At 36.4% G+C, this 14132-nt stretch overlaps 1 protein-coding gene across 1 annotated transcript in view; it reads right to left on the bottom strand.

Annotated features, from left to right (window-relative positions):
• The window catches only part of LOC134749552 (receptor-type tyrosine-protein phosphatase kappa), a 212486-nt gene that overhangs the window by 35113 nt on the left and 163241 nt on the right, over window positions 1–14132 (bottom strand). The window contains exon 4 of the mRNA XM_063684538.1: window positions 6855–6973. Within this exon, the coding sequence (XP_063540608.1) occupies window positions 6855–6973 (119 nt within the window). The remainder of the gene's footprint in view (window positions 1–6854; window positions 6974–14132) is intronic.

Here is a 14132-nt window from a genome sequence, read left to right as displayed (position 1 = left end):
TCGAAAATCACGAAAATTTGATTCTCGATCAGATGACGCCACTACCTTTGGCCTACTCTCGTATAGAGGGCGTTGACGGTTTCGTTTGTTATTTATAATTTTAACGCATATCAGTGAAAGAACATGGGTCAAAATCATATAAAAATAATTAATGCAAATAAAAAAAGCATATATCCATATTTAAATACATTTTATCGTATTTTATAAATCTTCATTTTTAGTTTTAAAGTATGTCGATAGATGGCAGTGAATTTATTGTGGTTACAAAATTTACTATGACAGTACCGCTCTATCTTATTATATCCTTTTTGCCCTGTATAAGGAAAGGATTATTAAATACGATAAAACCAAAGATTTACAGCGTATTTACTAATAAATTTCGCTTTTAGCGCTTCATAATAGCAATGTAGATTTAGCTATAGCTTTGTAGAGGCGTAGGCGTGACGACATTATGTCGCGATCAGCCGGGCTAGCACATGATTGACGCGAGAGTATCTCGCCGCGACATGTATCTCGTCCCCCTTTAATTCATACAGTTAGTAAAAGACGGGTAGTGTCGCGTCAATCACGTGCTCGGCCTACGCGCTGTATCGGTAAAAATCATTGGATCACAAGTTGCACTTCATGACAGTCTAGGTGTATATTTCTGTGCGTTTGGTTTCCGTTCGGCATACACGTTTACACATAGTTATTTCAGAGCAAATAATACACACTTTTTATACCTACAGTTTACCTCACTACCTCGATCATTTAATTTGTCTACATTCTACAATCAAAGTTACTTAGAAAGCCGCCCTTCCCGACCCGAGTTAATACTGCTTTCGCCAAACGCTTTCCATTCTTCCTACACCCTACAGTCTACAATAGGGTTTCCAAATTATGTAACCATGATGACTTCTCTTGCTCTATCTTAAAATCGAAAATAAGGAAATGGCTTCTTTCTCAGTCTTACGAAATTAGTCTTAAGAAATTATTCATACTTAGGTGGCGTATACATACACACACATACTTACTCTCACACACACACACACACACACACACACCACTCCTTAAATATAAATTCCACTTACGCATGTCTCTCCTTAATGCTTTATTTTTTATTGTATTTTTTTGTTTGCATATATTTTAAATTAAATTAATTAGGGTTCCGTACCCAAAGGATAAAAACGGGACCCTATTACTAAGACTCCACAGTCCGTCTGTCCGTCTGTCACCAGGCTGTATCTCATGAACCGTGATAGCTAGACAGTTGAAATTTTCACAGATGATGTATTTCTGTTGCCGCTATAACAACAAATACTAAAAAGTACGGAACCCTCGGTGGGCGAGTCCGACTCGCACTTGGCCGGTTTTTTTTAATATTTGATATCTCTCATTCAAAAAACGGCCATCATATTCAGTTTTGTTAAAATCTGTCAGTAAATTGTATTTACCCGGTTCCCGAGATACAGGCTGCGCCTAGTTTGGGGCCGATGGATATTAGCTTAATTGTAAAATCAATTTTTTTGTTAAATCCAATCTGTGATCAAGTTTGGGAACAAAGCAAATTATTTTATTACTCACTCACTGTACCACTTTTCACTTTGTTACTTTTTCTTTAATATATGACATCTATTATTACAGTTTATAATTCAATCTGTGATGTCAATTTGTAAAATATTTGGTAAATAAACGATTTGTATTGTTTGTTTCGTATTGTTGTGATTCTTATTCACATAAAGCACACTAGCTGCTGAGTTGCTGACACACAAAAGCGATGAGTTTTTATTTTTAATCTGCATCTGGGTCATACCAAAGTAGTGTTTCTGTGCTTATAAGCAAAAGAAAAAAAAGGGCGTAGTTCTTGCTAATAAGGAAACGTTTACGATTGCGTTGTTCCCGGCGTGAGTCCTAAAAACATAATTAAGACGGCACGTCGGACGCCGCCATTCGACCGTAAACCTTGGTCTGCGAGTTTAGCACAACACAATTCAACGTCTGCCAACGACATCTCTCTATAGACTGGGTATTTGAAATACTATTACCGTTATTTGAAAATAGAAGTATTACTGGGTCATACGCATTTTATTGTATGCTTAACTCGTTCGCGTCTGTCCTGTAGATATCGCAAAGTTAAGAAAATCAAAAGGAATTTTTTATGCTGCACTCTTACCGGCGCGATACAGTTCTTCTGTGCAGACTCAAAGAATAAAAACGTGATATATATCGTCAGGTGACAAGCAAAACTCACTAATTACTGAAAAATAATTAAACAAAAATCAACCTTATTTGGATAAGAATACGGTTCACTATGGCTATGAACTTGTGGTGGTACTTAGTGACTTTTGCTTGTCACCCGACGATATGTACCCGGGACGACTAAATAAATGAACGGGATTAATTATATATCGGCACTACCCGTTCAAAGATTAGTTTCCTGCTACCCAGAGATTGTCTGAAAGAGATCGCTTCTTAGCGATAAGCACCTATATATGTTGTTACCTAGCTTTTAACTGTATTTCATTTTCTGTGTAGTTTTAACTATACGGTGCACAATAAAGAATACTTACTTACTTACCCAGGACGACGTTAACTTTCATTGTACTCACCACAGAAGTAGCCTGTGAATTTTCAATCTATTATTCTAACAGTTTACAAGCGGTTCTATTCACGCGACGAAGAATACTCGATTAGCATAACTAAAAATGGCATTTTTTTTTAATGCCTCACGGTAAATACTCTATGAAAATAACTGAACATAAATGCAAAACAAACGAGTTTAAGACACCTAGTTTTGACGATTAGGATTTATACTAACAACCAACAGGGTAAAGAAATACATGTATATTGTAAAATTATGATAATGACATTTCTTTGATGAACAACACAATTTTATTGCTAAAGAGAAATGCCAAACGATGTACTCGCACATTAAGTACTCATTCCTTCACTTTTGTGGTAGTCTGGATAAAATAGATCCAAAAAGCGAGTTACAGTTTTAATTTCGAAATACGAGTCTATCATTTTATCAGTTCGTGGCTTATACTACAAAACAAGGTGTAGGTTCGTTAGGTGTAATTCCGTGACAAGGAATCGCCGTGAAGACAGCAATCTCAGGCGTTGGGCAAATTAGCCAGGTATCTGGTACAAATGCATCTGCCGGCAATCTTGTTACGTAAGTATTAGACTGCTTTTAAATGTCTTAGCGTTTTATGCTAATAACAAAGTTTACTATACGTAGGCATGCATCTGCGATAGCTCTTACAGAGGTAATTTTGAGATACAAACAATGAAATAAATGATCTTTATTCTTTATTCTTTATTCTTTATTCTTCTTTAAACGGAGTTTCGTTTCTCATTTTAAACCTTCGTGTTAGATTGTAATGAAACATTGCACATAGGTACAATGACATGAGGTATGTCTAGGTCTGTAGTTAGTTTATATAGCTCCAGTTTATATAACAAATGAAATAGAGCAAAAATAAGTTTTGTATGAAAAAATCAAATCAAATTCGCTGTATTTTTTTAACTATGGTATCTGAAGATTCATAAACTAGTTCCCTTATCCTATTATAAGTACAAAGTTTCAGACCAAACTAGCTACTCGTTTTAAAATAAGGGCGTAACTACGTTTGTATAGAAATTATAGAACCGAGCTTGCCGATGCCGGGGACCCAGCACTGTCTTGTGCAATTAATGAAACATCGATTGAAAACCTCTAACTAAAATAGAATGTAACGACGCTTCCTCGCACAACGTATCAGCATTGCGATACAGCGAGGAAATGCCGCCAGCATCCTTGGTACAATGCCTCAAGGGCCTATTTTAGATTTAAGCTAGTTATTAATTTCGTTTACGTAGTACCACTGTATATATCTTGTATGTAAATAAAGAGTTTTTAATTTTAAATAGAATGTACCTCGTATTGCCATGCATATTCAGTTTCAAAATATTTAGATCAGTACGGTTTTTACTCACTATTATTTTTAGTCGCTTTTGGCGACATGTTTCGGAACCGTACTGATCTAAATATTTTGAACTATGTCTCACGATAGTTTAAGTGCGATCATATTCAGTTTATTATTCAATGGATTCTATAACGTAGATAGAGAACAATCACCTACAACAGGTATTGTTACGCTCAGCCAAGGAAACATTTAATTGTTAGGTTTCAGTCGAAGTGTATGGAAATCTTAAGAAGTATGTGTTAAATAGAAATCACGATAACAAAAAGTCCGATTAAATGCAAATCAGAAAGTTTGTTATCTTATTTAATTTCATTTCATAGCTTGAAGGTAGGTAGACATTCTATATGAACATGACTAGTAGTGAATTGAATGGTTTATACCAAACTACCAAAAACATATGATTGGCAAATTCAAGCTTGAAATATCATTTCGATGCTCGTATAACTTTCGTTTTGTGCGATAAATATTTTCTAACCTGTTAACTTGATTCCAATCCAGTTTAGAAAGTCAATTTTCAGCTCGTCTAGCAACGAACGCGCGCGCTCAATGAACTTTTGGAAAAATAAAACTTGTAAAAAGAGTAACACAACCGGCCAGTAATAAAAGTTGTAATTAAGGCGTTTCCACACGTATGAGCAAATAAAAGAAAAAAAAAATACTGGCAGGTTCGTAATTAAGGTGTGCGTAGTGATGTTCCTAAGGGAAGGTAAATAGTTGAGGTACGGAAATGTGCATGATAAAATGAAAAAAAAAAAAAAAAAAAAAAAACATTCAACATAACTAGTTTTCAGTTTCTATTAGAATTTATTGATTTAGTAACTCTGCAACAAACAAGTGAGTCTAAACCGTAAAATGATTTAATGTTAGTATGTCTCACAACAGTTTAAATTCGATTTAGTAACTCGTTCATTTTTAGATGCAAGCTCAGCTCAGCTAGGGGTACAACTCTTAATGTTATTAGGAAAATTACATACGTATTAGAAAAGTAACTTATTAAAATTAATTGCGTAAATTGCGTTGAATATTATTATCACTGAATTTTTTTTTTCTAGCTCAGATTCTGTTTGTAAGGGAAACCCATAAAATACATACAGTACCTACATAAGGTAGCTTATGAAAAAGTAAAATTCCTTCATATGTTCTTAATTCGGACGTATTTCTTGCATTCAACTCACGTTGCAGTTCTTAGATGCATGTTGAAAAGTTTTCACCCAGCGAGCGAAAACTTGGAAACAAAAATTCAACCCTGCAGCATGAGTGTAACGAATATCTCAGCAATTAGGTTCACGTCTCCACTGTAGACATGAATTGGCGTAGCGTGAACCAATCTAACCGTGGGCGAAAACCACATCTGCGAGGCCCTTTTAAATGTGTTTTCCGAAGGTAATAAAAAGGTTGGCTTTGCGAGGCCCCCCTAAGCGCGAGGCCGTGGGCGAAGGCCTTATATTCGCCCATGCCTAGCTACGCCACTGTAGACATGTTCGAATCAGATGTAACAACTAGTTACGGTCTTGAACTGGTTTTGGTACGATCTTGCCGATCGCCTTGATGATTGGCGCGCATCTCACGCACCCCTTTTACTTCATTTCACATGCAACAATCAGCGTGAGCGATGTTCAAGGTCGTATCAAAATAAGGTCAAAACTGAACCAACTTGTTATATCTGAATCGCGTTCAAGGGCTATAAAATAAAAGTTTTTTTATTAGCTTATTTGTATTATATTGTGAGCCCATATTGTCAGACTGTTGCAACATAGAAGTTGTTATCTATTGTCCACAAGTATTATTTTTTAAATTTATGTATAATTTCTAAGGATATTACTCGTGAATATTTACATCAATTGGCGCTTTATTAATTTCACCGCGTGGATGCCCACGTCAACGGGACATTTTACCGTCACGGTAAAGCAGGGGATATACATATATGTATGAGACTTTGAGACTATATTATACAGTTGCTTTTAGTTTACCGTGGACGGTAATGGAATATCGTGAACATAACTTTACCTGCTCTAACGTAATAGATGAACGTGCAGTTGAAGTGGACGTCGACGGTAAAATATAAGTCAAAAACTTTTTTAGTAGGTATGAGTTAAGGTTATGAGACCCACCTGTGGATATCATAAAATGAACGGACTTTTTTATTATATTATTTAAATATTTCATAAAATAATTTGATTTGTTGCCTAGTTGGCTAGATGGCAGCACTATCTCTCTCGCTATACCGTAATCCAGTAAAGAATTCGTATAGGAGGTGCAAGCACACACTGCTTGCCCTTCGAGTTGGTCAAAAGGCGCCTAGCCTTTCAAAGACAGCATACACCAGATAATTTGAGAAGGGTACCGCCATGGCCGGTCGGTCTAGTGGGTTTGATAGACATGTTAAAACCTTTTTTGTAATTTTTTTAATGATGAAAGTCTTAGTAAAATGTATCGTTTATTTTTGTAATTTCCACAGAAAAGTATAATACTACTTTTACTGTATGTCTATTGTCTGTGTGTTTACGAATAAAAAAGTATTCTATTCTATTCTATTCTAAAAGACGCCGGTTTTTCCGAACGTCATGATCCAAAAGCGCCCATTAGCACATCACTAGTCGTGTGTTTGACACTTACAGCGTTTGGTTTGAGTCTTATTGCGATTCCTATAAGAGGAAAGAGAAAACAGTTCCATGCGTTGTCTCTATCACCGACCGGGCATTTTTTCATGGTCGGGTTATGGCATCATAGCAAGGAGGCGATGGCAAAATACCGAAATTTATAAGAGTGAAAGAGAAAAAAGATTATGCTGCCATACATGAAACTGTCAATACATGAATATGTCTTTCTCTTACCCCCGGTTTCTCGGTTTCATGTCTGTAACTACTTGTATATACTATGTCTATGTGTGTACACTATCGTACGTACCTGGAACTCGAGCTTGTAGAGGACGGGGAACTTGCGGCGCTGCTCGCACAGCTTGGGGAAGTTTTTCAGCTCCACAGGCCGGTCAGGGATCGTTTCCGTTATGGAGCCGTTCTCGTCAGCTGCGTCAGAAATATTAAGGTCAATTTCAAGGAGTTGATATATAGACAAGTAAGTTTGTTTAAGACAAAACTGTGATTTCATGACAAGCCGATTTCGCTTCAAGCTCTGGCGTTTTGTACAAATATGTAGTGATATAAATTAATTTATCCGACGTTTCAGTCGAGTTGCTTCAGCTGTGGTTATATACGAATAACTGACGACCCAGTAAAATATCAGCAGTGATATGGGTAAACAACACTAAACTACCCGATAATAAATAGTTATAAAAGTATTCGAGGTAGACAAAGAAAATCTTCCAATCCTAAATAGTTTATATCACAATTTCGTATTCACACGATCGGATTTTTGCCATTCACTACTCACAGCCCTGGAGTTGTTAATGAGCGCGTGTCGCACGTATATAGTATACCTATACGAGGAAATCGGCGTTTTATGAAATCATAGTTCTGTCTTAGCAACTCTACCCCTGCCTATCTTTTGTCTTTGTGGTTAGCTTGTGTTTTGGTAGGAAAGTTTTTTGGAGTCAATCAAATTTTTCCCTTTTTTTTCGATGGAATGTTGCAAATAGTTTATTAGAAATATGATTCCACATATTACACAATGCTATGGACGTTAGATGGCAATCAGCCCAAAAGTGTAACCGTTATGGACAAAGTTGTAGAAGTGAAGTAAATATTCTGTAGGCGGCAAATTAATTATGTTCTCTTGTAAAATACAGGTACAATTTTGGAAAGCCAAACACAACCAACAAAACAAGGTACAGGTATCGTCAAAAATAAGTAGATATATTTATTTCTCCATATTACAAAGTGTAAATGTTTAGTTACATATCTTTGATGTCAAGGAAAATTTGATTGACTCCAGTAATTTTAGATGATACTGTTTGTATAGTGATAAATTTTAAAATGTATGATAATTGTTGATATTTGCTTGAAGGATTAGTAGTAGTATTAGTAAAAACTTTAAAAGTGCCCCTCGTCTATGCAAAATAGAATTGATAATTATAATACGATATGAAAATGGAATCTCATTTGGAACATAGAATAAGGACACTTCTTTAGTTTTATGGGCTATAGCTATGGTTATATGAGTATAGCTTTTATGATTGAAGAACGTACATATGATTGAATGTTTTTTTTAAATAATTAAATCTGTCTATGAATCTATCATTATTATTATAAAGCGTGACGAGGATATTTGAGAACAAATTATTTAACTAACTATACTAGAACTTGAATATGGTTAGTTTCAAATTAGGTTTGTAGGTAAGCCACACCACACAGAAGAATAGCCTTATCGTTTATTGGCCACAAAAATTCCTAATCATGAATCTTAATGGAGAATTTATAAAATGTAACCTGGTTCGAGGAACCAGTAAATAGGTATACATTCAAGGAATACTCGACTCAAAAATGCGCTAAACTCAAAAGCGCTGGTGGCTTAGCGGTAAGAGCGTGCGACTTGCAATCCGGAGTTCGCGGTCTCAAACCCCGGCTCGTACCAATGTATTTCGTACCAATATATTTTAGAACTTATGTTACTTATGTATGAAATATCATTTTATGTTTACCAGTCGCCTTTTGGTGAAGGAAAACATCGTGAGGAAACCGGACTAATCCCAATAAGGCCTAGTTTACCCTCTGGGTTGGAAGGTAAGGTGGCAGTCGCTTTAGTAAAAACTAGTGCCTATGCCAATTCCTGGGATTAGTTGCCAAGCGGACCCCAGGCTCCCATAAGCCGGGACAACGCGAGGGAGATGGAAGATTGACAATAGTATTTTTTTTCTTTATAACAGGTAATTTAACGTAAACTTTTGAAAATGTTTCATTTATAGCGGTGTTGTCAAATATAATTTACTTCAGCATAGGTACTTATAGATAGGTACTTATATCCAGAACTAGGAAAAGTGAGCGATTCGAAATAGTTATTTACGATACAAGTGCGGAAAAGAGGAAACTCGAAACGAGTGGCGATAAATTAAAACACGACCGCAGGGAGTGTTTTAAATCGACACGAGTTGCGAATTACCTATTCGCACGTGTATCGTACAACGTTTTACAGTACATATGGCCCTTTTAATATGCACGAAAAGTGCTATTTGACGCACTAGTGCGAGAAAGTAGCACCATATGTACTGTAAAAGTATTGTTTAATTCAAGTTTAAGTATATTATAATTATAATTGAGAAGGTATGGAGCCAAGTAAATAAAAGTACTTAACTATAAACTTTACAACCAGCCTTGTACATGCAAAATCGGTTCATAAGGTTAGTTATACAATAAAACTATTTCCAAGTAAAGATATACGCGATAAATTAACTTTAATTCATAAAAAGTTAAAGGTTTTAACAGTAACGCGGTAGTCTCATGAATGCTTTCAAATGTCAATTTATTCCTTCTAATTATGGATACGAGTAAAAACGGATTCAAGACGATTTTGCAATATTGTTGACAAATCTACAGAAGGTTTAGCTGCTATGGGCGGTTTACCCAATACGCTCACTCGTGCATTTCCCCCGCTTATTGTTATTGCATCTCCAATAGATGGGGATCAATAATTAGAGGCTGACAGTAATCAATACCAGCGGGCCTGGCCGGTGGCCAAGCAACACCGAACGATTATCTGGCTGACCACACAAATAAAAGAAGAATCCGCACTATTGTCAATTATTTAGGTATGATTTATGAATATGATATTATGAATTCGAGTTGTTTACGCAAAATTCAACGTACGGAGCAGTTTTCGGAAGTGTAATAAGTTCGATACTAAATATAAGATAATGTTATCTAGAGCCGTACTCTGATGTAAACATGTGAAAAAAAAAACTCCAAAGCCTTGTTGCTCAAAAGCTTGTGTTGTTTTTGACTTCTCATTTCCGAAGATTTAAGATGGTTGCCGCTGCGATAGTTGCATTCTGATATACCACAGATATCGTCAGGCCGCGGGCTTATATCGAACACGGGCTGAATACGGTATTAGAAAAGGCGAACTATAATGGCTTCTCTACACGACGGGCCATCATACTGGCCCACTAAGATTGGTGTCGAATGGCTTATGGCGCGGCGGGATGGCGATGTCGGTTTTTCGTCCGCACATCAAAGGTAGTAGTAGGCCAGCGATGGTGCGTCCGCATACTCCGCATCTACACCTGGCCCATTCCATAGAGCGTGCTCTCAACCATCGCATGGCCATCTCGCTGATCTAGTGCTGATCCATCGTGTAGAGGAGCCATAATAAAATCAATGCCGGCCCGCAATCGTGAAATAACTGTGGAATAACAAAAATACCCCCGGGCTTTGCGATTTATCTGTAGACTTTTTGTAACAAAAATACTCCAGGGACAATAGTCTTTTTTATTTTGGATTCTTGGAAAGCTGTTACACAAAAGGAAAATTCCCGAGGAAAGAATTATCATTCTATTTTAAACTTATCTATAGCGATACATATCCAGAATTAAATAAAAAAATAGCACCAATTTGAACAAACATTTTAAAATAGCTCTTTTCGTAATGAAGTGTGTAAATGTAGTAGAAAGGAACAATCATAATTTAATATAAACATTTATAAAAAGAAGGGTCAAGACCGTCCTAAATTTATTAATTAGAACAGGTCTAACGCGATGATTTCATTATTATTATCTTATCCGTGGTTTCGGCTGGGTTGCACTAGCTACGGTCACGGATGATTGATATCCCAGCAAAATGTCAGCGGAGATGTAAACAACACTAAATTACCCGAAAATAGTTTATAAAATGTTGAAACTAGCTGTTTATGTTAATAGTCTACGGCACAACACACAACACACACCATCCATGCACTGGACCCCCTGTGATTCAACATGTTTATATTTCAGCTTTGTTTGTTTTTTTCATTATTTGTTACAAACAATTGTGTAACAATTTAATTAAGTTCTTAGCGCAGCAACGAGGAAATGTTGCCGACGTGGCAGTTGCACTATAGAAATTTGGCACAATGCGGTGTACTGTAATTCGCCGGGCTAATAATTGCCGAGAGCAAATCCGTTTCCTACTGATGTTGAGTTTGTACTATGTTGAACCTTTCATTAGTGTTACCGACGAAATAACTACGTTTACTTTGTTGTTTAATATTAATTAAAATTTAATATTTTTGGCTTATAAATAAGCTAATGATTACAGTGAACCATCCTTGTTTTCCAAAAGAAAAGTCGTTTATGCTCATCACCAGTGGTCAAGTTTTCTTCATAAATAATAGTAAGAAATAAATAAATATTATAGGACATCCTTACACAAATAGACTTAGCCCCACAGTAAGATCAAGAAGGCTTGTGTTGTGTTGTGAGGACAACGATATATATAATATAGGTACAAATACTTAAATAGGTACATAAAAAGCAACCATAACTCAAGAACATACATATGTTCTTATTACACAAATAAATGCCCTCACTAGGATTCGAACCCAAGACCATCGGCTTCATAGGCAGGGTCACTAACCACTAGGCCAGACCGGTCGTCAAAATGATGCTTCATAATATTACTCTCTCAATTCATCAATAACTTACCCATTAGAAGGTAATAGACAAACAGAAAGTTACTTTCGCATTTAAAATATTGAATTCTGTAAATATGAAGAGCGTTATTTAATCGTAGCAATAAAATTAAATAGAAATTGACGATAAAAAATTAAACATTGGTAAAATAATGACGCTCACCCTTTATTCTTGTGTGGGAATCGAATTATTTGCAAACGCAGATTTATATGAATAATTTAATTTAGTATTTCTTAACTATGTTGTTTAGTTGGAAGCAAAACATAGTAAATTGTGTCTTTAGAAATGGGCCTTAAGCAAAAAATACAAGGGATCAAATTTTATTTAGACTCGTATTAAAATCTCTCTTTTATTAGAGAGCAAAAGTCGAGTGCTCTCATCCCACATAGTTCCGTGACGTATATTCTGAATGTTTGCGACTCGCAAGTATTGTTAAGATGTCCTTCTGTTACTCCTTGAGACATGCGTACTTATGTTTCTATCAGTGCTTTATCGTACGAGTACTCCTAACTTATTCACAAAAAATATTGTCTCGTCTCTATTTCAAAAAGATCCCTCAATCAATGGCAAATATGCGTCGCTAAAGAGCTGTCTTATGCTGGTTTGGTTAGTGACATGCTTGGTAATTATCGTGATTATACTTAAAGCGCTTCAAGGCATATCAAAGCCAATCACAACAAAGAGCGTTTAAAACAACTAAAAAAGCTTTACCATATTTTTCCTTATTATCTGGCATAAAAACATTTTAAGGAAAAGACCTTCTAGTTTATCAAAATATAGGTATCGTATTATCGGTATTAATTTACCTGTCTGTATAATCTGGGGGCACGGCAGTGCCCCCGCTAAGACGAGCAAAGCGACAAGGGCCCTAACTATCTTTTCTTGAAGCGCTTTGTCTTTTTTTTTAACCCTCATAACTTGGATTTGGATTATACCAGATTAAACAAAGTTATCGGGACATGATGTCAATAGTGGACTTATTAAGCATACAAAAATTCAATTGCATAGCTCTTATACTTTAGATTTTATACATATGTAAAAAAAACCGATTTCGTCACTGACTCACTCACTCACTCACTCACTCACTGATGATCATTAAAACTTTTAGGGTACTTCCTGACATCATAGGAAGCTGAATTTTGGTATGTAAATGTAAGATAGTCTTAGCACAAAACAACAAAAAAAACCGGCCAAGTGCGAGTCGGACTCGCGTTCCAAGGGTTCCGTACATTACACAATTTAGACAATGTATTTTTTATGTGAAACTTTCAGAGTGAAATGTCTTTAAAAAACCCGTAGGGGTCGGTTAAAAAACTAAGTAATTAAGTCCGACGCAAGCTATAGGTTTTCCTGTGATCTATAGGTAAAGAATGTGTATTTTTTTTAAATTTTGGACCCAGTAGTTTCAGAGATAAAGGGGGGAATGGTCATTTTTAGGCTATTTTCTTGAATAACGTCTAAACTGTTTGTCCTAAAATAAATATATATATATACATATATATTTGTGATTCTCACAATTTCAATTCAATTCAATTAATTTATTTCAGAATAAAAAAATCCATATACAATTACATTTACATTTAAAATAAAATAAAATAACTAATCCTAAATTAAAACTAAATATGTTAGTAACAATAGGTAATACTTAGAACTATGTTAGTACACAGGAAATAATTTGTTAATAAAATACATTAAAATAAAATAAAATTACATTAAAATAAAATAAAATTACAATTTTAATAACAAATTCATTACAATTAAAAATCCTTCAAATTTTTATTTCCCCACTGTGGAATGGAGTTCAATCCATCGCCGCAGTATCGGGGAGTCCCACCTCTCGGCCAGTGTTTGTAGGATGGTGTTCGTGGAGCCGCGCACACGCCTCATCATCGAAGCGGCCCGCTTCCTGATTACGGCGTAAAAGCCATCAATTTGCCGCTCTGCAAACATCGCGGAGGCGCTGCAGTGTCGCGGCAGCCCGAACAGCACCCTACACGCATCATTATACTGGACGCGCAGGGCGCCGTATGTACGCTGCGTATGTCTGACCCATAGGCTACACGTGTAAAAAGATTGGCAGTACGCCCTAAAAAGGGTTACTTTGACTGTATCAGTACAACGTGCAAACCGCCGGGCCAACATATTACAACGCACAGCCAGCGCCCTACGTTCCCTCTCTACATCAAGGTTGTCACTTAAGTCATCAGTGACCCAGTGGCCCAAATATTTAAATTGTTGTACCTGTTTTAACGGAGCCCCACATAACCTGACAGGTGGTACATCGAGATATGTTTTAGTGCCAGCCTTGAAAACCATGAACTCGCTCTTAACTGCGTTATATTTAAGCCCATGGGCCTCCGCGTATGACTCACAGATGCGTAACATTTTCTGCAATGCACTAATCGAGGGGCTGAGCAACACCATATCATCGGCATAACTGATGTTGTTTATGCAAACTCCGTCCACTGAGCAACCTATGTTGGTTTTGCTGAGCTCCTCGATAAGCCGGTTCATGTACAGGTTGAAGAGCCGGGGCGAGCTTAACCCCCCCTGCCGCACCCCGCACTCCAACCCATACACTTCCGAGTGCGCTCCTGCCCACTTAACATTGTTTTTCTGCCTGCTGT

This window comes from Cydia strobilella, chromosome 18, assembly GCF_947568885.1.
Source record: "Cydia strobilella chromosome 18, ilCydStro3.1, whole genome shotgun sequence".
NCBI lineage: Eukaryota > Metazoa > Arthropoda > Insecta > Lepidoptera > Tortricidae > Cydia > Cydia strobilella.
The sequence above is the reverse complement of the archived record's forward strand: the minus strand, read 5'-3'. Positions and strand labels throughout refer to the sequence as shown.